This window comes from Pelophylax lessonae (assembly GCF_965119305.1).
Source record: "Pelophylax lessonae genome assembly, chromosome: 12".
NCBI classification, from domain to species: Eukaryota; Metazoa; Chordata; class Amphibia; order Anura; family Ranidae; genus Pelophylax; species Pelophylax lessonae.
In genome coordinates, this window is record NC_138779.1 from 89,988,409 (window position 1) to 90,012,221 (window position 23,813).

Consider the following 23,813-nt stretch of genomic DNA (forward strand, 5'->3'; position numbering starts at 1 on the left):
ACAACATAATAATAATAATAAATGGATATGTAAAAAAGAAAAAGGGTGCATTTTTTATTATTTTCCAGACGCTGAATCCTCCTTCTGGGACCATCCCCTCGGTCAGGCCGGTGTAACCGGTATGGAAGGCAGGTAGGCACTGGCAGGAAGGAAGAGAAGACCTTGTGAGGTAAGCGCAGTCCTCCCCGCATTCCTCACCCCTCACGTCATCTTCCTCCGTCACTTCCTGGCCCTCCCCGCCGCCATTTTAGTTCCTGGAGAAGGCGGAAGAGCCGCCATCAGCTCGCTCTGCCTGTTGTGTAATCGGGCCGTACGGGGACTGTGTGGGCTCCAGCCGCAATCATGCCGTCCACCCCTCTCAGAGTGGCCGTGGTGTGTTCCAGCAACCAGAACCGCAGTATGGAGGCTCACAATATCCTCAGGTAACTACGGAGAACGGCTAATGGCCGCCACAGCCCCCTCCCCCTGTGCTGTGATATGAGGGGGCCCGGGGCCCCTGACCGACAATTCAGTGCCGGAAGAGAATCTGTCAACCTTTACAGCCAGGAAGGTCGTCTTATCTCAGAGTTATGGCGATAAAATGTGTTTGTGACTCCATATGGGGGCTATCAGGGCCCAGGGGAGGGCCTGCCCCCTGACTAGGGAACATTGGGGGGCTACCTGCCCCCTGACTAGGGAACATTGGGGGGCTACCTGCCCCCTGACTAGGGAACATTGGGGGGCTACCTGCCCCCTGACTAGGGAACATTGGGGGGGGGTTACCTGCCCCCTGACTAGGGAACATTGGGGGGCTACCTGCCCCCTGACTAGGGAACATTGGGGGGCTACCTGCCCCCTGACTAGGGAACATTGGGGGGCTACCTGCCCCCTGACTAGGGAACATTGGGGGGGTTACCTACCCCCTGACTAGGGAACATTGGGGGGGGGTTACCTACCCCCTGACTAGGGAACATTGGGGGGGGGGTTACCTGCCCCCTGACTAGGGAACATTGGGGGGGGGTTACCTGCCCCCTGACTAGGGAACATTGGGGGGGGGTTACCTGCCCCCTGACTAGGGAACATTGGGGGGGGGGTTACCTGCCCCCTGACTAGGGAACATTGGGGGGGGGTTACCTGCCCCCTGACTAGGGAACATTGGGGGGTTACCTGCCCCCTGACTAGGGAACATTGGGGGGCTACCTGCCCCCTGACTAGGGAACATTGGGGGGTTACCTGCCCCCTGACTAGGGAACATTGGGGGGGTTACCTGCCCCCTGACTAGGGAACATTGGGGGGGTTACCTGCCCCCTGACTAGGGAACATTGGGGGGGTTACCTGCCCCCTGACTAGGGAACATTGGGGGGGTTACCTGCCCCCTGACTAGGGAACATTGGGGGGGTTACCTGCCCCCTGACTAGGGAACATTGGGGGGGTTACCTGCCCCCTGACTAGGGAACATTGGGGGGGTTACCTGCCCCCTGACTAGGGAACATTGGGGGGGTTACCTGCCCCCTGACTAGGGAACATTGGGGGGGTTACCTGCCCCCTGACTAGGGAACATTGGGGGGGTTACCTGCCCCCTGACTGGGAACATTGGGGGGGGGGGGTTACCTGCCCCCTGACTGGGAAACATTGGGAGGGAGGGGGTTACCTACCCCCCCCCTCGTGACTGGGAAACATTGGAGGGAGGGAGGGGGTTACCTACCCCCCTCGTGACTGGGAAACATTGGAGGGAGGGGGTTACCTACCCCCCCCCCCCCTCGTGACTGGGAAACATTGGAGGGAGGGGGTTACCTACCCCCCTCGTGACTGGGAAACATTGGAGGGAGGGGGTTACCTACCCCCCCCCTCGTGACTGGGAAACGAGGGAGGGGGTTACCTACCCCCCCCCCCCCCCTTGTGACTGGGAAACATTGGAGGGGGTTACCTACCCCCCCCCCCCCTCGTGACTGGGAAACAGTGGAGGGAGAGAGGGGGTTACCTACCCCCCCCCCCCTCGTGACTGGGAAACATTGGAGGGAGGGGGTTACCTACCCCCCTCGTGACTGGGAAACATTGGAGGGAGGGAGGGGGTTACCTACCCCCCCCCCCCCTCGTGACTGGGAAACATTGGAGGGAGGGGGTTACCTACCCCCCCCCCCCTCGTGACTGGGAAACATTGGAGGGAGGGGGTTACCTACCCCCCCCCCCCTCGTGACTGGGAAACATTGGAGGGAGGGGGTTACCTACCCCCCCCCCCTCGTGACTGGGAAACATTGGAGGGAGGGGGTTACCTACCCCCCCCCCCTCCTGACTGGGAAACATTGGAGGGAGGGGGGGTTACCTACCCCCCTCGTGACTGGCAAACATTGGAGGGAGGGAGGGGGTTACCTACCCCCCCTCGTGACTGGGAAACATTGGAGGGAGGGAGGGGGTTACCTACCCCCCTCGTGACTGGCAAACATTGGAGGGAGGGAGGGGGTTACCTACCCCCCCTCGTGACTGGGAAACATTGGAGGGAGGGAGGGGGTTACCTACCCCCCTCGTGACTGGGAAACATTGGAGGGAGAGGGGGTTACCTACCCCCCCCCCCCTCGTGACTGGGGAACAATGGGTTGCCACCTCATCCCTTAAAACCCAAACACTTATGAATTACACAGGTTCTGAGGCAAATTTAATGTAGATAAGGCACTAACGGCACTTTTCCACTGAAAGTACCGGCTCGGCTCAGTTTGCTTTTCCACTGTGTGGTACGAGTCGGCACGGTATAGGCTCTACTCGGTTTGCTTTTCCACTAAAGTAGTAAGTGGGTGGGATTACGATTCTCTGACCAATCAGTGGCTAGTAGTGACAAACAATCAAGGCTGCATGCAAAGGATTGTGGGATATGATATTGGTACGGCCCGCTTGGAACCCCAACCGAGGTGGTACTGTTTAAGCGAGCCGTCCCGAGCTGTATCATGTAATGGAAAAGCGCCACTGTACCAAACCGAACCGTTCTAACCCGTACCATGCAGTGGAAAAGCGCCAGTGAGTTTAATTACTTAATCAGCCCCAGAACCCGTGTAATTAATGTTTGGTTTTAAAGGGATGGGGTAGCAACCTTACTGGGGAATATTGGGGGGGTTACCTGACCGGTGACTGGGGAAGAGTGGGTCACACTGTGGCATATATAAAGGCTCCCTTGCAGAGTGGGGCTGTCTGCACTACCAGGATTAGGCCTCATTCACTATATTACCATATGCCCGCATGGAGCCATGTTTACCCACACAAGAATGGACATCCCTGTGTCAGCAGCCCCATTCATGTCTCTTGGGACACGGCTGCTGTGTGAAGATCTCCAGCTTTAGTTTAACCACTTGCTAACCATGCTATAGCTGAATGATGACTACAGCGCGGTCGTCCAATTCTGGCAGGGTATTGATGTCTTCCCACAGCTCCACCTGCTGCTGTGTGCTTTGTGATCGCTGTCCTTCGGTCACAGCTGATCACAGATCTGGATGCAGAGCAAATAATACCAGCTCTTTACTAAGTGATCAGCCATGTCGCATCACAGCTGATCCTGATGTAAACACCCTTGCTGGTTATCGGCATTCCTTTCCTCGCTCTGTCAGTGTGAGGAAAGGAGAGACCTGGTAACCAGCAAGTGTGAAAGGGGACATCTACACTGATAATCAGGGCACTGATAATCAATGTGCTGATGATTAGTGCAGCCCCAACAGTGCTGCGTATTGGTGCCACCTCATCAGTGCACATCAGTGAATGAGAAAAATTACCTGTTTGCAAAATATTTTAACCGAAACTAAGAAAAACTTTTTTTTTTTTTTTCTCCAAAATGTTTTCTTTAGCAAAAAATAATAAAAATCCCAGTGGTGATTAAATACAACCAGAAGAAACCTCTATTTGTGTGAAAAAAAGGGTAAACATTTAATATGGGTACAGTGCTGCATGACCGCGCAATTGTCATTCAAAGTGCGACAGCATTGAAAGCTGAAAATTGGCCTGGGCAGGAAGGTGGTGAAAGTGCCCAGAAGGCAAGGGGTTAAATAGATAATTCGTGCCAAGCTGTCCCAAACAGAATTTTTTTCCCCCCTCCAACATATGGGGGTGCTGGGAGCGCTGTATAAATCCTATGTAGCTGAGGCCACACAATATACAGCACTGTGTTCTGGACACCTTCCACTCTCATACCTGGAACAAAATAGCGCCAGTCTGAGCGGCACATGACCACTCATGGATAGCTTTGCATTTACTCAATGAATACAAAGCTGAGTGCCACTCAGACTGACGCCATTTTGTTCAGGGTATGAGAGCAGAAGGTCTCCTCTCTCACCCAGGAACACAGTGCTGTATATTGTGTGGCCTCAGCTACATACCGTTTATACAGCGCTCCCAGCAGCCACATATGTCAGTAAGAGAAAGATCATTTGGGCCAAGCTGGCCCCAATAAACTGTAAACTGAAAATAAAATCTGAAGATCAGCTTTAATAGCTAATTTACGTCTTTGTAAAAATGTACTTCCTTCTTCTGCCCCTTCCCGCAGCTAGACTGGTCCCTGCAGTGTCTGCATCCCCAGGCTCTAAAGCCCCGTACAGACGCGTCGAGAATTGGCAGGGAATTTTCGGCCAGCGTCCGATCTGCCAATTTTCGGCTTGTTAGTATGATGCTTCCGACAACCAACTCCGACTTTTTGGCCGAAAAAAATCTGGTGTGCAGACTATAAAATTTTTGTTGGCCGTCAACATAACGGCCGATTTTCGGTCAGTCAGTACAGATTTCGACAGGTAAAAATCTGATGAGCATGCTTAGTGAAGAAAAAACACAAAGAAAACAAACCAGCACATGACATCACTTCTGAAGTAGAATTTTGTTGGCCGAGAGAATTTGTGTGCAGTCTAGGCACATTCCAACCAACTAAACACCACTCTGGACAAAAGACGGACGATCGGTCGGCCGATAATTGTTGCGTGTGTACGGGGCTTTACAGTCAAGGGTTCTCACATTGTCAAGACCAGAGGTGGGTCTGTAGCCCTGCTCTGGATGTGAGGATGACAAGGGACAGTCCACCACGAAACATAGGGAGCAAAGCATCAGGTTTGTAAAATTTCTTATCCTCTTCCCCCCTAGACAGAACAAGCTATTAATCCTTTCACATCCAGACTCGCAGGCACCAGCACCCAGCACCCATGCTGGTGCATGGGGGTCCATGTCTATAGATGCACGCAGTAAGTTCAGGGCCATGCACCCACACAGATGTCTATTGGAACACAATGGCTGTGCCCCAATAGACATGAATGGAACTACCTGCATGTGGATGCAGGGAACACCTGTACATCCCTGTGCAGGTAAACGCGGCCCTGCATGGGGGGCAGATGTCATCACCCTGTTTGAAGGAAGCCTAAAAGGAGATATACTTGCCTGTTCCCCTGCTCCTTCATGCAGTTAGATCAGTCCCTGTAGCATCACCACCTCTGTACTGTAGCAGTTGAGGGTTCTAACCTCATCAAGACCAGAGCTGGGTCCATACCTCTGCACTGGATATGAGGATGTTGAGGGACAGTTCTCTGCTGGAGCGTGGGAGAGCTGAGGATTCAGGTAAGTAAAACGGCTTCTCCTTTCTCCTAGACAAAACAAGCTATTAACCCTTTCAGAGCGGACACAGATCCACAGGATGCAAGGGATCAGTTATTTATTTGCCTGGAATTGGGCTTTAAGGCAGCCTATTCATTTCAGTTCACTATCACTTTGGTAACACACAGCAGCACAACACGCATTAATGCATACATTACTACATCACAGCAGGATGAACTGAGCCTGACTGGATTCACACCTTTGCACATTCATTTGATTTTTGAAAGCATACATTCGGTCTCATTTAAATGGGCAGTAAAAAAGGGTGGCTGAGTCGCAGTTCACCCAAGGGTTTGTATACACTAGCATGGAACTCTGAAAAGCAATCCAGTTGATTATTTTTCAGTGGGCATTTCACAAATAGCAATATGTTGCCTCCTCACCTCCTTTTAACCCCTTATGCTGTCATCACTGGGCCTCTCCATTCGGTTGAGTGGGTCGTGTTCAGCATAATGGAATGCAAGTGTAAACAAGGGCTGAAATACAACATGCAGCTGGAGTAGGTCATAAAAACATTCTATTATTATTATTCAGGATTTATATAGCGCCGACAGTTTGCGCAGCGCTTTTACAACATGAGGGAAGACAATACAGTTACAATACAATTCAATACAGGAGGATTGCAGAGGGCTTGCTTTGCTTTACCTTGGCACACTGGTTGGTTACTAAAACTGGAGATTGCAAAATTTGGTGCAGCTTTGCACAGAAACCAATCAGCTTCCAGGTTTTTTCTTTGTCACAGCATAATTGAACAAGCTGAAGTTGGAAGCTGATTGACTGCCATGCATAGCTGGACCAGATTTTGCACTCTCCAGTTCTAGTAAATCAACATCGAGTTTGTTGGGTGACACACTGGCCCATTGAAGTCAAAGGGACTGATCAGAAACTGAAAGCACTTTACTTGAGGTTGTGGCGCAGTAAATGCATACAAAATCCCTCTACAGCAAAAAATAGAAATCTGCATTCAGGAAGTGGCAGAACCGACTTCTAAATGCCTGAAAGTTGGTTCTCTACCACCCTCTAGAAAGCGCTCATTACAAATCACTTTTCTTAGAGGGATGATGGAGACTATGCTGCCACTGGTGTAAAGCAAGACTAAGACCCTGTTTACCTCTATACATTATAACTTGCAGGTTACAATACATCAAAACACATTAAATGGCATCCCCTGGTTTGCAGTAGGTCTGGTTCACACACATCAATCAGCTGTAACCGTATGACCACCCAACATAACCTGTGAAGGTTCTATGGACTCCACTAGACTTCTGAAGGTATTCTGTGGTATCTGGCACCAAACCATCAGTAGTAGATCCTTTATGTCCTGTAAGTTTTTTGAGTTGGAACCTCCATGGATCTGCTTTGTTTTTCCAGCACATCCCACAGACGCTCGACTGGATTGAGATCTAGAGAGTTTGAAGGCCAACACCTTGAACTTCCTCAAAGCTTTCTTGAATTCATGAGACCAGGCCACCTTCTTCCATTGCTTTGTGGTCCAGTTCTGATGCTCATATTCCCATTGTAGGTGCTTTTGGCTCAGGACACGGGTCAGTATGGGCATCCTCACTGGTCTATGGCTACACATCCCCATACACCACATACTACAATACACTGTGCTCTCACACCTTTTCTATCAAAACCAGCATGACATTTTTCAGCAATTTGAGCGCTATTGGTTAAGACTACATCGGCCAGCCTTTGTTCCCCAAGTTCATCAGTGAGTCTTGGCGGTCAACGACACTATTGCTGTTTTTTTTTTCTGATTTTCCATCCTTGGATCAATTTTGGTAGGTCCTGACCACTGCAGACCCAGAACATCCCACAAGAGGTGCCGTTTTGGAGCTGTCTAAATCAGTCATCTAGCCATTACAATTTGGCCCTTGTCAAAGTTGCTCAAATCATTATGCCAATTTTGTTCTGCTGTCAACACATCAACTTCAGGGACAACATGCTCACTTGCTGCGCAATATATCCCACCCACTTTCAGATGCTATTGTAACGAGATAATCAATGGTACTAACTTTACCTGGTCAGTGGTCAAGTGTGAAGGCAGCCTAAGATATCAGTCAATGTGTGTCATGAAACAGGTAAACTAAATAACTCTAGGTGTTATCCTCTGAACTCTCCTTTTGACCCCACATCCAATCACTGTCTAAATCTTGCAACCTCAACCTCCGTAACCACCTCTAAATAGAGATGGTTACGGAGGTTGAGGCTGCAAGATTTAGACAGTGATTGGATGTGGGGTCAAAAGGAGAGTTCAGAGGATAACACCTAGAACCTTGGCATGCAGGGACAAACTAATAGTTGCGCTATCAATCTTTTCACAGAAGTCAGGGGAAGAGGCACGTGGGGGAGGAAATATGAGCTTGGAATTTGATAGCTTGAGTTTTAGGAAGTGGTGTGACATCCAGGCTAATATCTGTTAGTAAATTAGTGATTTGTGTGGAGATTGAAAGTGTCAGCTGAGGGGTAGAAAGATAGATTTGAGTGTCATCGGAGTAGAAATGGTATTGAAAGCCACGGGAGGCTGTCAGCTGATCCAGGAAGAAGGTGTAAATCAGGATTAAGAGAAGTCCAAGTACAGAACATTGAGTGATCCCAATGGTAAAAGGGAGAGGAGGAAGTCGAGTGACACTGAAGCTTTGCTGGGATAGGTAAGATGAGAACCAATGAAGAGTACAGTCACAAAGTCAAAAGGAGTGGAGTTTTTTTGAAGAGGAGGAAGTGGTCCACAGTATCAAAGACAGCAGAGAGGTCCAAGAGTAAGAGTACAGAATAGGGTTTGTTGGTTTTAGCCTTTAGTAAATCATTTGTGAGGTTTAGGAGAGCTGTTTCTGTAGGGTGTTGCAGGGGAAATCCAGACTGAAGGGGATAAAGGTTATTCTCCGTGAGGTGGTAGCTCAGGTGGTTGTAGACCAGGTGTACAAAGCATTTGGTGGGGGTAAAGGGGAGCAAGCAGATTGGTTAAGATTAGAGGGATTCAGCAAGGGTTTTTTTTTAATTATGGGGGTGACCAGTTGGGGAAGATGCCAGAAGAGAGGGAGATATTGAAGATGTTAGTTAGGGAGTGTAGGCAAGAGCCAGAGGGTGACCAAATGGTACTCTTCGTTCCTTCCAAGATTCCCTTGTCACCCCTCTTCCTAGGACTTCTCCCATCATCTAGAACTTCTACTCTGTCCAGGTTTAGGCGATTCCTGAAAACCCTTCTCTTCAGAGAAGCTTATCCTGGCCCTACCCAACAACTACTTTTATTTACTCCCATCAGCTCATCTGTTTATTACCTCCCTTTTAGATTGTAAGCTCTAAGGAGCAGGGCCGCCTTATTCCTCCTGTATTATATTGTATTTTCTATCCCGATTTTCATATTCATGGGACTCAAACGGAACATGGGTGTGTGTTTTGATTAGTTTTTGCTGCATTTTCAATGCATTTCAATAGGGTGGTGTGGTTTCGGTGTGGTTTTTTTTTTTTTTTTTATGCAAAAGGTGCTTTTAAAAACAGCTCAGTGTTAAAGTAGCTTATTGGCCAAAAAGGTGCCAATAATGACCGAAAATAAATTCATATTAATTTAAATTAATGAGCTAATTTCAAAAAGTGAGTTATGCTGCCCCCTACAGGAGTAGGACACTAGGCAGAAAAAGTTCTGGCTATGCCTATGGGCAGTCCCAGGGGGTATACCCTCTCTTCCTGCTATAAGGTGTCAGTTTTAATCTGCCTAGTCAGGAGTAAGAACCTTGTTCCTTGCTGGGATCCTGGCAAAAAAAAAAAAAAACTTTATCTACATCATATTATTTTAATTAGCTTTTTCTCCGGATTTTTTTTCTGTGAGATCTACAAGCAACTATGCTGGATCTGGGCGATGGGCTGGATGTATAGCTCCAGTGGTCGCCCCAGCTGGCCAACGAGCACGCACAGACCTTAGCTCCGCACTGGGTGGGCTGTGACACAGTCCCACTGGACAGGGACTGGCCCTGCGAGTTAAAACGTCGCACCAGGTCGCATACGGCTGGGTCTAGGCCCGAGTCGCAGCATTCCTATTTGGCTGACAGCCCCCTCCCCCCACTTCGGCAGAGAGGGGTTCAGGAGATGGCGCCCGCCTGTTCCGATATGGTGTGTAAATGTCCCTTCCCCCTGGCAGATTTTGGGGTGGACACGGGCCCCTCCCTGGGATGGTCGGATCCTCACAGTCCTGGGTTCCCCTCTGTCCTGTCATGCACCCCCCTACCCCCCCCCCCCTTTCACTTTTGAGCATATTGGGATATGGGTGACTAATCCCGGGGCCGGAGTCTGAGTTTTCAGGTGGGGGCGAGGAGGTGCGCCGCCGGCAGCGAATAATTGTGCCGGGGGAGGGGGGTCTCTACCTGTCACTCCACCGTCTTCCAATCTATCCAGTTCCCTACAAGGGTCCTCAGTAGCTGCGCGGAGCTGCCATTTTCTTGTAGCTTATGTGCTCTGCATGAAGCTGCGGCCATCTTGGTACACCCGGCGCCATTTTTCGGTGGATTTTTCTGATAGAGAATCACTGAATGTGAATTCCTGAAGGTGTTTTTTGTGGGCGGAGCCAATCCCAATACCCTGAGTGCTGATCTTCTGATCTTTCTTTCTGGGTTAAGATCACTGCTGACACGTGCTGTGCAGACGTTCTGGGCCTCCTGGTACATCTTGGTGTAGGGTGATGAGTCTGGGGGGTCTCTCTCTCTGCTGGGGGTCCCCAGTGCGCGCTGCCTGACCACCTGGGGGGCGCTGTAGTGCGGTGGGTAAAAAACCTTTTTCCAGTTTTTGCTGTCGGGTTCCTCTGGTGCAACATGGACCCTGCGAAACTTGTCCCCACCTGACCCCCCTCAGGGAGCCTGCAGGGTCCTCTGGCTCCCAGCTGTCCATAGATGCAATTTAGGCGGTCCGGGAATTGTTTGTGTCCCGGGTGGAGGTGGCCTTTATGGGGCAAGGTGCTAAAATACGCCCTCCGCCTATCCGTGCCTCATCTGATGCTTCAGATTCTGAGTCTGAATCAGCCACCGCAGACGCAGGTCTCCCTGCCGGGCCGACTACTTCGCGCCCTGTCTCCTCTATTAGTGAGGAGGACATTTCTACCTCCACTGGTGCGCATGAAAATACGCTGGTGGACGCACTGGTTGTATCTGTGCGTGAGACCCTAAAAATGGGGGATGCAGATGCGACTGAGGCGCAGGTTACGTTTGGCACTCGCAAGCCATTCAGAGCGACAGGTTTTTCCCTTTTTATTTTGACAAGATGCTCAAAAAAGAATGGAACCGCCCTAAGCGCTCCCCTGGGATGCCTAAGCGGATTGCTAGCCACTACCCTTTTATGAGGAGTCCCTTTATAAAGAAGTTAACTGTGCCACCTATTGTGGCCCCTACGGCGTCAAGGCTGAATAAAGCTACCATGATCCCAGTAGAGGATTCCCCATCCTTTAAAGATCCGGAAGATAGAAAAGCAGAGTCTACGGCACACAATATGTACTCCCTGGCGGGTCTGCACGAAGACCAGTGTTTACGGATGCCGTTGTCGCGCAGACATTGACTGGATGGGCTAAGTTGCTACGTCATGGCCTGGAGGGAAAACCAGTCCCTCCTGCCTTTTGCGGAGCTGTTGGACCAGCTGGTGCAGGGGCTGCAACTTGTGTGTGATGCCACCCTGGATACTGCTTCAGTATTGGGCCAACTGTCAGCATCGGCAGTAGTCCTCCGGCGTATACTTTGGCTAAAGTGTTGGTCTGCGGATCAGACGGCCTTGACGAATCTACCTTTTTCAAGGAGATTGCCTGTTTGGGGCTATGACATTATCAAAGGTCTTGTATACCGGCTTGTACACACTATAAGAAAATATGGGGAACATTTTTGTATAGTGTGTACAGAACTTTCTACTAGGGCTGGGCGATAAAACAATACCGATATGTATCGAGATAGTCCCGTGCTCGATAGCAATAGAAGACTTCGAACGATAACCGCTCCGACGGGTTTAAGCTTTAAAAATGGCGCCGCCCGTCGCATACATGTCACCGCGCATGCGCCGCCGCTCGGGAGAGGCCGGGAATAGCCGAAATTACACGAGCGGTGGCGGCGCGTGCGCAATGACGTGGCGGCGCCATTTTTAAAATGAAGGCGCCTCTGGAACAGGTAAGTGAAACAGCTTCACTACCTGCCATTATGCAGGGCTGCGGGCACACTACAAGGGATGCAGTGCTGCGGGCATGGTCTACCTGTACCATGCCCACAGCACTGCATCTCCTGTAGTATGCCCACAACCCCGGATCCTCTTGTACCATGCCAGTGCCCTGCATTCTCCTGCAGCATGCCAGTGCCCTGCATTCTCCTGCAGCATGCCAGTCACCCTGCATTCTCCTGCACCATGCCCGCCGCCCTGCATTCTCACCCTAGGGTCCTTATTTTAAATGGGTAATAAAAAAAATCAATAATTATCGATATCGACCGATATGAAACACTGATATCATGATACAGTTTTCAGCCATATCGCCCAGCCCTGCTTTCTACAGATTCTGAATTTTCGTACGAAAATTCAGAAGGGCCAAATTCCAAAATTTTTCTCGTACGGGAAAAATAACAATTTTCGTTTAATGTGTTCTGATTTTTCTTGTACGAAAACAGTATTGGGAGACTGTGCATGATCAGAAACAATAAACAAAAAAAAAGCCTTTGTCGTACGAGAATTTTTGTACGAATGTTCGTTCATCGGTTCCGATTTGCTGTGAAACGAGGAAAATCGGATGATCGTTCGTCTGATTTCTAAGTGTGTACCTCTCTCCCCCAGACTAACAAGGGTAAGGATCCGCGTCACAGACGGGGTCCCTCCTTTTCAGCTCGCAAATTTTTTTTTTTTTTCCCCTCCATCCCTCAGGGTCAGTCGATGAGGCAAAGCCCTTCAAGACTCTCTTGGGTGGGTCTAAGCGGCCCTGTTCTGGCAAACACAAGTTTCTCTAGTTTCTCCAGACCTAAGGACATGGCCCCTTCAGCCTGAAGGTGTGCCCTCATCCGCATCTGGGGGGGACGTCTTTGCCAGTTTCCGGACCTTTGGCTCTCCCGGATACTAGACAAATGGGTTCAAGAGGTCATACAGTCCGCTTCGAAGATCGAGTTTCGATCGGTCCCACCGGTGAGGTTTTTCCCTTCCAATGTGTGACTGTCCCTGGATCACTTGCAGGCTCCCTTTGGGGCAGTTCAGGACTTGGTACAACAGGGAGTAATAGTTCAGGTCCGTATGCGGAATGTTTTCAGGGTTTTTATTCAAACCTGTTTACGGTCCCCAGGAAGGAGGGCAAGGTGCAATCCAATCCTTGACCTGAAGGCACTGAATTGCTTCATGCAAGTTCAAAAATTCAAGATGGAATCAGTTCGCATGGTGGTGGCTTCCCTACAGCAGGGGGATTTCCTGGCCTCCATAGACATCAAAGATGCCTACCTTCACATCCCAATATGTGCAGGTCACCAACGGTTTCTCAGTTTTGCCATTGGAGGGGATCACTATCAGTTTGTGGCGTTACCCTTTGATCTCGCCTCTGCTCCTCTGATCTTCACAAAGGTGTTTACTCTGGTCTTGGTGCTATTGCGAAAGTGGGGGATATCGGTCCTGGGTTACCTGGACAATTTGCTTCTACGTGCGGAGTCTCCCTCGGTGCTGGTGACAAATTTGGAGATCACCATGAGAACTCTGGAGGAGTTTGGGTGGGTTTTGAACCTTCAAAAGTCATCCCTGGTCCCTTCAATAAGACTGGACTATCTGGGCCTGATGTTGGACTTGTCCTCCGCCAGGGTATTTATTTCTCTGGAAAAACTCCAGACTGCGTTCAGCGGTTGTCCAGCAATTGGTTGTCCCTTCGGACCTGTATGAGAGTTCTGGAACTGATGGTGTCGTACTTCGCGGCAGTCCCCTTCTCTCAATTCCACACGAGGATCCTCCAGACGGAAATCCTTCTCAAATGAAACAGAGTCCAACTTCCCTGGCCAATCGGATCCAGCTGAGCCAGGGGGTCCTGATTTGGTGGCTTCAGTCCCTGATGCTCAAGCAAGGGAAATCCTCCTTCCCTGTATATTGGACAATTGTCACCACGGATGCCAGTCTGTCCGGATGGGGAGGGGTTCTCGGCAAGTTTTCTGCTCAAGGAGTCTGGTCTCTGGAAGAGTCCAGGTTGCCGATCAATGTTCTGGAGCCAAGAGCGATCAGGCTTTGCCTAGTCCACTGGACCGTGCACCTGCAGGGTTGTCCAGTGCGCATTCAATCAGACAATGCCATGGCCGTGGTTTGGCAATCACCAACGAGGCCCCAAAAGTGTCCTTGCGGCCTTGGAGGTGGCAGACATCCTTTGATGGGTGGAGCGCTTTGTTCCAGCTCTCTCCGCTGTTCATATTCCAGGAGTGGAAAATTGGTAGGCGGATTACCTCAGTCGATAGGCCTTGGATGCAGGGGAATGGTCTCTCCATCCGGAGGTGTTCCAGCAGTTGTGCCTTCGTTGAGGCACTCCAGATGTAGATCTATTGGCATCTCGGATCAACAGAAAAGTGCAGCGGTTTGTGGCCCGCTCCCGGGACCCTCTGGCAGACGCGCTGATGGCCCTGTTTGGTCAGTATCCGCTGATATATGCCTTTCCTCCTGTCAAGTTGCTGCCAAGAATTCTTTGCAGGGTTGAGGCAGAAGGGATTCCTGGTCATTCTTGTGACTCCGAACTGGTCTCGCCGAGCTTGGTACGCCGACCTGGTCAGGCTAGTCGCGGACGCTCCTTGGAGACTTCCTCATAGGGAGGATCTACTGTCTCGGGCCAATCTTTCATCCTGCTTTACAGTCACTGGCTTTGACGGCTTGGCTGTTGAAAGCCAGGTGCTAGAGGACAGGGGGTTGTCTGCTTCAGTGATCCCCACTTTGCTTAAAGTGAGAAAAGCGACTTCTAGGAAGATCTGTCGTCGTCGTACGTGGAAAGCGTATATTGCTTGGTTTGGAGTCTCTTGGGGCTCCCCCTCGCTCTTACTCGGTGGGTCGGATCTTGGCCTTACTTCCAACGGGAGTTGATCAAATGTTGGCCTTGAGTACTATCAAGGGTCAGGTCTTGGCCTTGGCAATTTTTTTTCCAAAGGCCATTAGCCACCCATTCCCTGATGCGTAATTTTATCCAGGGGGTGCGACACTTGGTACCACCGGTGCGACCTCCGTTGCCACCTTAGGACCTTCATTTGGTTCTCCAGAAACCTCCTTTTTGAAAGTATTTGGGAGATTCCCCTGCTTACCCTATCCCAGAAGGTGGCCTTCCTGGTGGCTATTACTTCTGCGTGCAGGGTGTCGGAACTGACGGCATTGTCCTGTCGTCCCTATCTGGTGGTTCACGGCGATAAAGTGGTACTTCGTCCGGATCCGTCCATCCTTCCGAAGATGGTTTACAGTTTTCACTTGAATGAGGACATCGTATTACCCTCTGTGTCCTACGCCTAAACAAAGGCTAAGGAAATTGCATTACGTACTTTTGGATGTGGTTCGGGCAATCAGGGTGTACTTGGGAGTCTGAGTCTTTTTTCGGAAGTCAGATTCACTCTTTGTAATCACGGATGGCTCTAAGAAAGGGCTGCCTAATCACGGATGGCTCCAAGAAAGGGCTGCCTGCATCTGACTATTTCCAGGTGGATCAGACAGACGGTGGTGCAGGCTTATTCGATTAAGGGTCAGGTTCCCACTTTCCCTGTTAAGGCGCATTCTACTGGGGCGCTTAGTGCTTCCTGGGCTTTTCGCCATCAGGCATCTGTGCTTCAGGTTTGCAAGGCGGCTACCTGGTCGTCTGTTCACACCTTCAACAATTTTTATAAGGTGGTTGTGCTGCCATCTGCGGATGCCTCTTTTGGCTACAAAGTTTTGCAGGCTGCTGTTTAAGGAGGTTCTTAGTCTCCCTTGAGGGTGTTTTTAATGTTTTTTTAGGTGGGTTCTTGTTGTTCTGATGAGTCCTATGTTGCCTGGCTGGCTATGTTTTGCTTTGGGGACTTATTTTTCTGCTGTTCCCCCTCATTGCTTTGGGACGTCCCTACTGATAGGAAGATCAGAGACTGAGTCCGTCAATGAACAATAGAGAAAATTGGGTTTTTGTCTTACCGTAAAAATCCTTTTTCTCTGAAGTTCATTGATGGACGCAGTACCCGCCCCTCTATTTTTAGTTGGGTTGGTATTCTTTTCTCTGACACTGCTTTTGATACAAAACTGACATCCTATAGCAGGAAGAGAGGGTATACCCCCTGGGACTGCCCAAAGGCGTAGCCAGAACGTTTTTTTTTTTTTTTTTTTCTGCCTAGTGTCCTACTCCTGTAGGGGGCAGTATAAACCTACTGATATGAAGATCAGAGACTGTCTGTAAATGAACTTCAGAGAGAACGTTTTTACGGTGGGACAAAAATTTTATATAAAATATATATATATATATATATATATATATATATATATATATATATATATATATATAATATAAATTTTCTGTCTAATTTTATATTCCTGGCCAAGTGCATCCTGAATTTTCAATTTCAGTGCTCCACTAGTAATTTGTTGTAAAGCGCTATGCAAACTGGTGCTATATAAATCCTGTATAATAATAATCTAAAGGCTCGTCACGATGTATAGTCAATTCCACCTGCGTGATTGAGCCCAAAGTCTCTACACAAACTTCAGTGAACCTTTGATTTGTGAGCAGTACCACTATTGTCCCAAATCACTTAGAATTCTGATTCAGAGCTAATAGAGGCACAGCAATGCTTTCTTGTATAATGGGAAGGATTCCAGAGCTGAGTGGCAGGTTTTGTGCTCTAGAGATGTATACGGATGTATAATTTCAAAATACAGGTACTACTGGGTACCATTTTGTGTCTGCTTGAGTAATATACTGTTACGTGGTGTGTGTGTGTTTTTTTTTTTTTTTATTATTATACATTTTTGCTGCCTTTTTACTGTCAATTTATACTTCAAATACCTATTTACAACTCCTAAGGTCATCTGGCAAGTTTGTGTTTTTTTTTTTTTTTTTTTTTTTTTTTTTTTTTTTTTACAATGAACAGACCAGAATAATAAGAAATGCAAGTGCTTATTGGAAGTGGCCCTGATGTATTTGCTGTGTACAAGGGCTTTTACAGTTCTTTATATTGCTTGTATACCTTTTGTGTACAAATTGTCTTGTACGTCTTGATCTTGGTGACCTGAATAGTATAGTAGATTGTGTTTTTTTTATATATATATATATATATATATATATATATATATATATATATATATATATATATATATATATATATATATATATATATATATATATATCTGGATCTATTTTTATGCACTTTAGTATTAGTGGCTTTGTCCTCTGAATGTATATGTTGGCTTTATTTGGGCTATATCCATATCTAATAGTATATTTTTGCCTTTTTTTTACTTTAAAGTGATATTAAACAAATAGCAGCAGCCCAGATCCTCCTTCTCAGGTCCCTCTCCAGCGATCCTGGCCCGTCCCTCCTGCCAACTGCGCCTACAGCAAGCAGCTTGCTATGGGACCTGAGCTGCGGTTCATCCCCCTCTCTCCCCCCCTCCCACTGGCTTTGATTGGCAGGAGCCAGTGGCACCTGCTGCTATCTCAGCCAATAAGGAGGGAAAGTCCTGGACAGGTGAGACTCGCGTGCAATTCGCTGGGTCAAGATTGGGCTTGGGTAAGTATGAGGGGGGGCTGCTGCACACAGGTGTGTGGTGTTTTTTTTTTTTTTTTTTCCCTTATGTAATCCCCATAAACTAGGCAATCTACCATTCATGAGCTTGATTGACCACCAGAATATGAGTAGAATCTGGTTGAAGAATCAATACAGATTTCTTCAAAAGTCATTATATTTATATATAATATATTTTTCTGTGGGGTTCAGTGGCAGCACATCTTGCGATCAATCCATTCTACCATTTTTACAGTGTGGGAAACGATTGTTTGATCCCCTGCAGATTTTATAAGTTTGCCCAGTCTGAGACCGAATATCAGCCAAAAATCAAAAAAGAAAACCACAGGATACAAATTAGAGCTGCACGATTGTGGATAAAATGAGAATCACGATTTTTTGTCTTAGAATTAAGATCACAATTCTCGGTGTAACATCATCATTCACATTATACAAAAAATTGTGCTAAGTTTACGTTTTTTTTTTTTTTTTAATTCATTAAAGTGTATTTTTTCCCAAAAATTTGCGTTTGAAAGACCGCTAGGCAAATAGTGGGACATAAGAGTGCATTGAACGCCATTTTATTCTCTAGAGTCTAGGGTCTGTGCTTATGTGTGTATGTGTATTAGAGCTGCACAATTAATCGTTAAAAAATCACGATCTCGATTCACCCCCCTGACGATCTTAAAACTGCAAGTCGTCGATTCTTACTGAGCCGTTTTCTGCTCACTCACAGCTGTAAAAAAAAAAAAGTCTTCGCAAATGTTTATCAACATTGTTAAAGCTGCTAGATAACTATAAACAAAATGCTTTACAATGTATCTTTTCGTTCTTTAGATCAAAGAAATGAACTTCCGGCTGTAAGGGAGAGCAGTTTAACCTCTTGGGGCTCTTTCAGACGGCCGCTCAGCTGTTTGTGTCCGCTGCGGGACTTTTTTTTTTTCACGGGAGCAGATGACGGTTGTGTCATCTGCTCCGTATGCCCGCATATCATCCCATCCGTTTGCGGATGATATGCGGACATAATGTAAGTCTATGTGGATTGCGGATGACACCGCTGACATCCGATTTTCCTTCCTTTCCGTTTTTTACACGGAGGAAAAATAGGGTTCTGTTCCGTTCCAAAAAACGGAACAGAACTGAAAGGAAGAAAATCGGATGTCAGCGGATGGTATTCCGCTGACATCCGCAATGCCATAGACTTACATTATGTCCGTAAATCATCCGCAAAAAAATAGGATGATTTGCGGACAAGCGGAGCGGCCGTGTGAAAGAGCCCTTAAAGTATTTTTTGCTAGAAAATTACTTAGAACCCCCAAACATTATATATATTTTTTTAGCAGAGACTCTAAAGAACAAAATGGCGATCATTGCAATCTTTTATGTCACACGGTATTTGTGCAGAAGTCTTTCAAACGCAGTTTTTTGGGGAAAAAATACAAGTTAGCCCTATTGTTTTTTTATATAATGTAAAAGATGATGTTGCACCGAGAATCGTGATCTTTATTCTAAGCAAAAAATCGTGATTCTCATTTTAGCCAGAATAGTGCAGCTCTAATGTGTGTATATATGTGTGTGTGTTTGGGGTTTCTAAGTAAATTTATAGCAAAAAAATACAAATTTTTTAAATTGTAAGCAACAAATGTCAGAGACTTAAGCCCCGTACACACGTACCGATCGTCGGCCGAACGATCGGCCGTCTTTTGTCCAGGGCTGTCGTGTCTGTTGAAAACTGCAAAAAGACTGCGCACGAATTTTGTCGGCCAACAACAGCCGACTGCAGAAGTGATGTCATGTGATGGTTAACTTTCCGTGTGTTTTTTCTTTTCTGAGCATGCCCAGTCTTGCAAATCTGCTGTCTGTCGGCCAAATTCTGTACTGACTGGCGAACAATCGGCCGTTCTGGTGTTGGCCAACAAAAATTTGAATGCCTGCACTACAGATTCTGTTTGGCCGAAAATGCGCTGTCGGCTGTCGGAAGCATCATACTAACAAGCATACATTTGGTCGTTGGCCGAATATTTTCGGCCGACGATCGGTAAGTGTGTACGGGGCATTAGTCTTTGGTTAAACTGACCTCATTTAGGCCCTGTTCACACCTGAGCGGGTTTCATCTTGTAAAACACTCATCTCTGAAGTCTCAAAATGCTCAACAAGCAAAACCCTTATTTGTTTCAGTGGCCCCTGTTCACATAAGAGCGTTTTGTTACTTGAAGCAAAACTCCTGAAAACTATACGCTCAGGTGTGAATAGAGCATAACTGACAGCAGTTCATCCCTTTTTGATCTTGAAGAACGAAATAACATTGTAAAACATGTTTATAGTTCTCTCCCAGCACTGAAAAATGTTGATAAACATTTACTGGAGGCTTTTTTTTTTTTTTTTTTTTTTGACTGCTGTGAATGAGCAGAGAATGGCTCATGGTATGAATCGTGGAAATGCTGTATTAGGATCGTGAGAGCCGGTTCACATAGGCGCGACCCGACTTTGCCGGAGCGGCATGCAAGGACTTCATATCATTGAAGTCAATGCAGGTCGCTCCAGGTCGCCCCAAAGTAGCTCGGGACCCTTTTTCTAAGTCGGAGCGACTTGTGTCGCTCCTATTAGAACGGGTCCTGTGCTAATCTATGGCAGGCGACCTACGGCAACTTGTCAGGTGACCAGGTCGCATGACAAGTCGCCCCAGTGTGAACCGGCTCTGAAGGAGTTTGAATCGAGATCGCAATTTTTTATTAATCGTGCAGCTCTAATACAAATGTTATAAATTTGAGTTGCAGTTCAGTAAGGAAAATAAGTATTTGATCCTCTACCAACCAACAATATTTCTGGCTCCCACAGACTGGCAACAGTATGTGCTCATGTGGTACACAAGATTAGTTCTGTCAATTTAAGAAGGTGCGCCTAACGACAACTCGTTGCATGTATAAAAGACACCTATCCACAGATATTCTTTACCCTTTCAAACCGAACTATCACAGGCAAGACCAAAGGAAATCACAGGGACAAGATTGTAGACCTGCACAAGGCTAGATTGGGCTACAAGACCATTAGCACGAAGCTTGGTGAGAAGGAGACAACCGTTAGAGCGATTATTCACAAATGGAAGAAATACAAAATTGCCATCAATTGCTCCATGCAAGATTTCACCTTGGGGTAAGGATGGTCATGATAAAAGTGAGGGCTAAGCCCAGAACTACAGAGGAGCTTGTGAATGATCTCAAGGCAGTTGCGACCACAGTCACCAAACAAACCCTTGGTAATACAATACGCCGTCATGGATTGAAATCCTGCAGCACCCACAAGGTCCCCCCCCCCCTCCTTAAGAAGGCACAAATACAGGCCATCAGAAGTTTTCTAATGAACATCTAAATGATTCAGACAATGATTGGGAGAAAGTGGTGTGGTCCGATGAGGCCAAAATTGAGCCCCTTGGCATTAACTCAACTTGCTGTGTTTGGAGGAACAAAAAATGCTGACTATGACCCTAAGAACACCATGCCTACAGTTAAGCACAGAGGTGGAAACCTTATGCTTTGGGGCTGTTTCTCTGCTAAAGATACAGGCTGACTTTGCCGCATTGAGGGGCCAATAGATCGGGCCATGTTTTGGAAAGTCATGTATGAGACGTTTCTTCCCTCAGCCAGAACACAGAAGATGGGCCGTAGATGGGTCTTCCAGCATGAAAATGATCCAAACATACTGCCAGTGCATCAGTGGAGTGGCTCAAGAAGCAAATTAAGGTAATGGAGTGGCCTAGCCAGTCTCCAGACCTTAATCCTATAGAAAATGTACGGAGGGAGCAGAAACTTTGAGTTGCCAAGAAACTTTCAGGATTTAGAGAAGATCTGTAAAGTGGACCAAAATCTTTCCTGAGATGTGTGCAAACCTGGTCACTAACTACAAGAAACATCTTAACTCTGTGGCTGTGCTTGCCAACAAGGGTTTCTCAACCAAGTACGAAGTCCTGTTTTGCTTGGGGATCAAATACTTATTTTACTCACTGAACTGCAACTCCTTTGGTATTGTGTTTTTTTTTTTTTTCCTGGACTTTTGGTTGATAATCTTTCTCTATCGTTTTTAAAATACACCTATGATACAAAGAAATGGTCTATAATTAAGTGGGCAAACTTACAAAATTTGCAGGGAATAAATTAATTTCCCCTTTGTCTAATTAATTTGCAGTTTTGACAAAAAATGTATTTGTTCTCATGGAAGCTCTATCAAGTTGCCACATGTATGGCTAGCTTTAAGCTGGTTTTAATACTTTGAGATACTTTCTGGTTCCAGTATTGCCATTAGTTTCATAATGCTTCCAGGTCGGTGGCTATTTTATGTAATGTCGGGGGATAAGCATGTAGGACAGACGACCAGCATTTTGTGGTGTTTTAAGAATATCGATTCTTTTTGTTTTTCATGCGAGTTTCCTTTACATGAACCTGTGAGTAGAAATATGGAAGTGTTGTTTTTTTTTTTTTTTTTTTTTTTTTTTTAATAAAGATGTAAGCTCCATGGCTGTCTTATCGCAATTATTAAGCTGATGGCTCCAGAGTTAAAGCTTCCACTTCCACATTCTGAATTTCATTCTCTGCTTACTTTGGAACAACAGGGATCCCTTTTTTAGGTATCAGCCTTTTTAGGTCTTAAGGAATTGTTTTTTTCCTTCTAGCAGTCTTTTTTTCAGATCCAATTACTACCCAAGGGATCTTACAGATGGCGAGTCATATCTGATGCGCTCTGCCTCAAGTTTTTGAAAAGCCAAATTGATTTCTTCAAAAAGATCTGCAACTTAAAGGGGACAAATTTTCATGGCACACCACAATCGATGGGTATGCCATAATATACAGCAACAATAAATGTACATTTTTATCTTTAAAGTTTCATGCTGATGTGTTGGGAAATGCATGATAAAAAGCATGTTGCCACAATGCCTGGTAACACATGATTGGCAGCACATTGCAGAGCGTTCAGTTTTGAATGGCACTCCACCACACCTTGAAAAATACCAACACTCATGTAGTGCAGAGCATCCCAAGTCTAGTTTAGTGCATTGACGGTCCACTCAAAATGCATTGGCTCCCTTAATGCAATGCATATTAGCATGTGAAATACTGCACTTTATGATAGGGTTCACATGTATAAATGGCTGCGGTTTGCTGTCCGGAGTCTGGTGCGTTTCTGTTCACTGTTTTTTTTTTTTTAACAGAAAAAAAAACACACACAGGACCCTTTTCGAAACTACCCAAAGCTGGTCACATTCACATGTTATAGGAATTGGATGCAGTTAAAAATGCATCCATATGTGAACCCAGCCTAGCGTGTTTGGTAAGCCCCTTGAGAGGTCTTAAGACAGCCTATAATGTAGTTATTTTGCTCCGTGCATGTGGCTGCTTCACAGCAGGAAGTGACGTGCGTGGTCCACTGCAACCGACGTTTATTCGGCTTCCTGCACTATTGCCGAGCAGTGGTGATGTACTTACCAAAAATTACATTTCTGTGTGTCATTAAGCCAGTGCCTGGAAAGCACAGCGTGGCCACTATTGGCGCTCTGCACTGTTTGTGCATTCCAGTGAACCGGTCAGGCCATTTCTTAAGAGGAAGCACCTGTACTGTACGGATCGTCGGCACTTGCATACATGCTGCAACCCGGCTCGACATGTACCCTTGGCCCCTGTGACAGCCCACAAAAGTAATGTAACAAACATCCATTGTATTGAACTATAGTTACTGCACCTGGTTACATGGCAAAGCATAATGGTACCCCAGGAGGACGTCAGTTGTGACCAAACGCGTTTGGTCACGGCATGCTGACGTCACCTACGTTGAACCCAGGACGGGCGGCTCTAAAGCAGTCCGGCAGCTTTGTTTTTATGCTTATACTCTTGTGTTTTATGCTTATACTCTGTTTTATGTAAGTCTCATCGTTTTTTTAAATAAATTTAGTTTAATGGTATGCACTATGGAGCCTCGTATGTTCTTTTTCATAATGGCTGATACCTATCCATGGATTCTGAGGCCAAGAGCTGGCACTAGGTGACATATTCCATCCATAAAATTTTTATTGCGGATATCCAGGTTCTGGTGGTCCATTCAAGCCCTGTCTCTCTGATTCATCTGTCTGGTGATTGATAAGCCTCCCTCAATCTGGCTTCTGGTAAGCAGATCCACAGTTGGTGGCGGATTGAGCACTGGCATTGGACACCGTATAGCATTATAATTTCTGCACATTTGTCACTTTGGGACTTTTTGGACTATCCATTTATATATTGATTAATTTATTGGTTATTAGTTGGTCATTCTAATTGTATGTTGTTCACTATTTGTCACTTTATTGTATTTGTGCAATTTCACTTGCATGGTTCATTTATTTTAGCGCAGCTTATATATAATTTATTTGGTGCCATCTAAATGGAAGCTGCTGCTTTACTTAATTTTTCACTAGCGCGGTTATATTTTGTTAATAAAAATACACTGCACCAGGCAGGAGGGAGCGTTTCTTCAATCTGCTCTTCCTGTAAACTTTAAGCAAAGTGCCATGTC

General features: G+C 46.7%; 1 protein-coding gene across 1 annotated transcript in view; it reads left to right on the forward strand.

Annotated features, from left to right (window-relative positions):
* Positions 1-238: 238 nt before the first annotated feature.
* The window catches only part of SSU72 (SSU72 homolog, RNA polymerase II CTD phosphatase), a 106,549-nt gene continuing 82,974 nt past the window's right edge, over positions 239-23,813 (forward strand). The window contains exon 1 of the mRNA XM_082274058.1: positions 239-422. Within this exon, the coding sequence (XP_082130184.1) occupies positions 343-422 (80 nt within the window). The 5' untranslated portion in view covers positions 239-342. The remainder of the gene's footprint in view (positions 423-23,813) is intronic.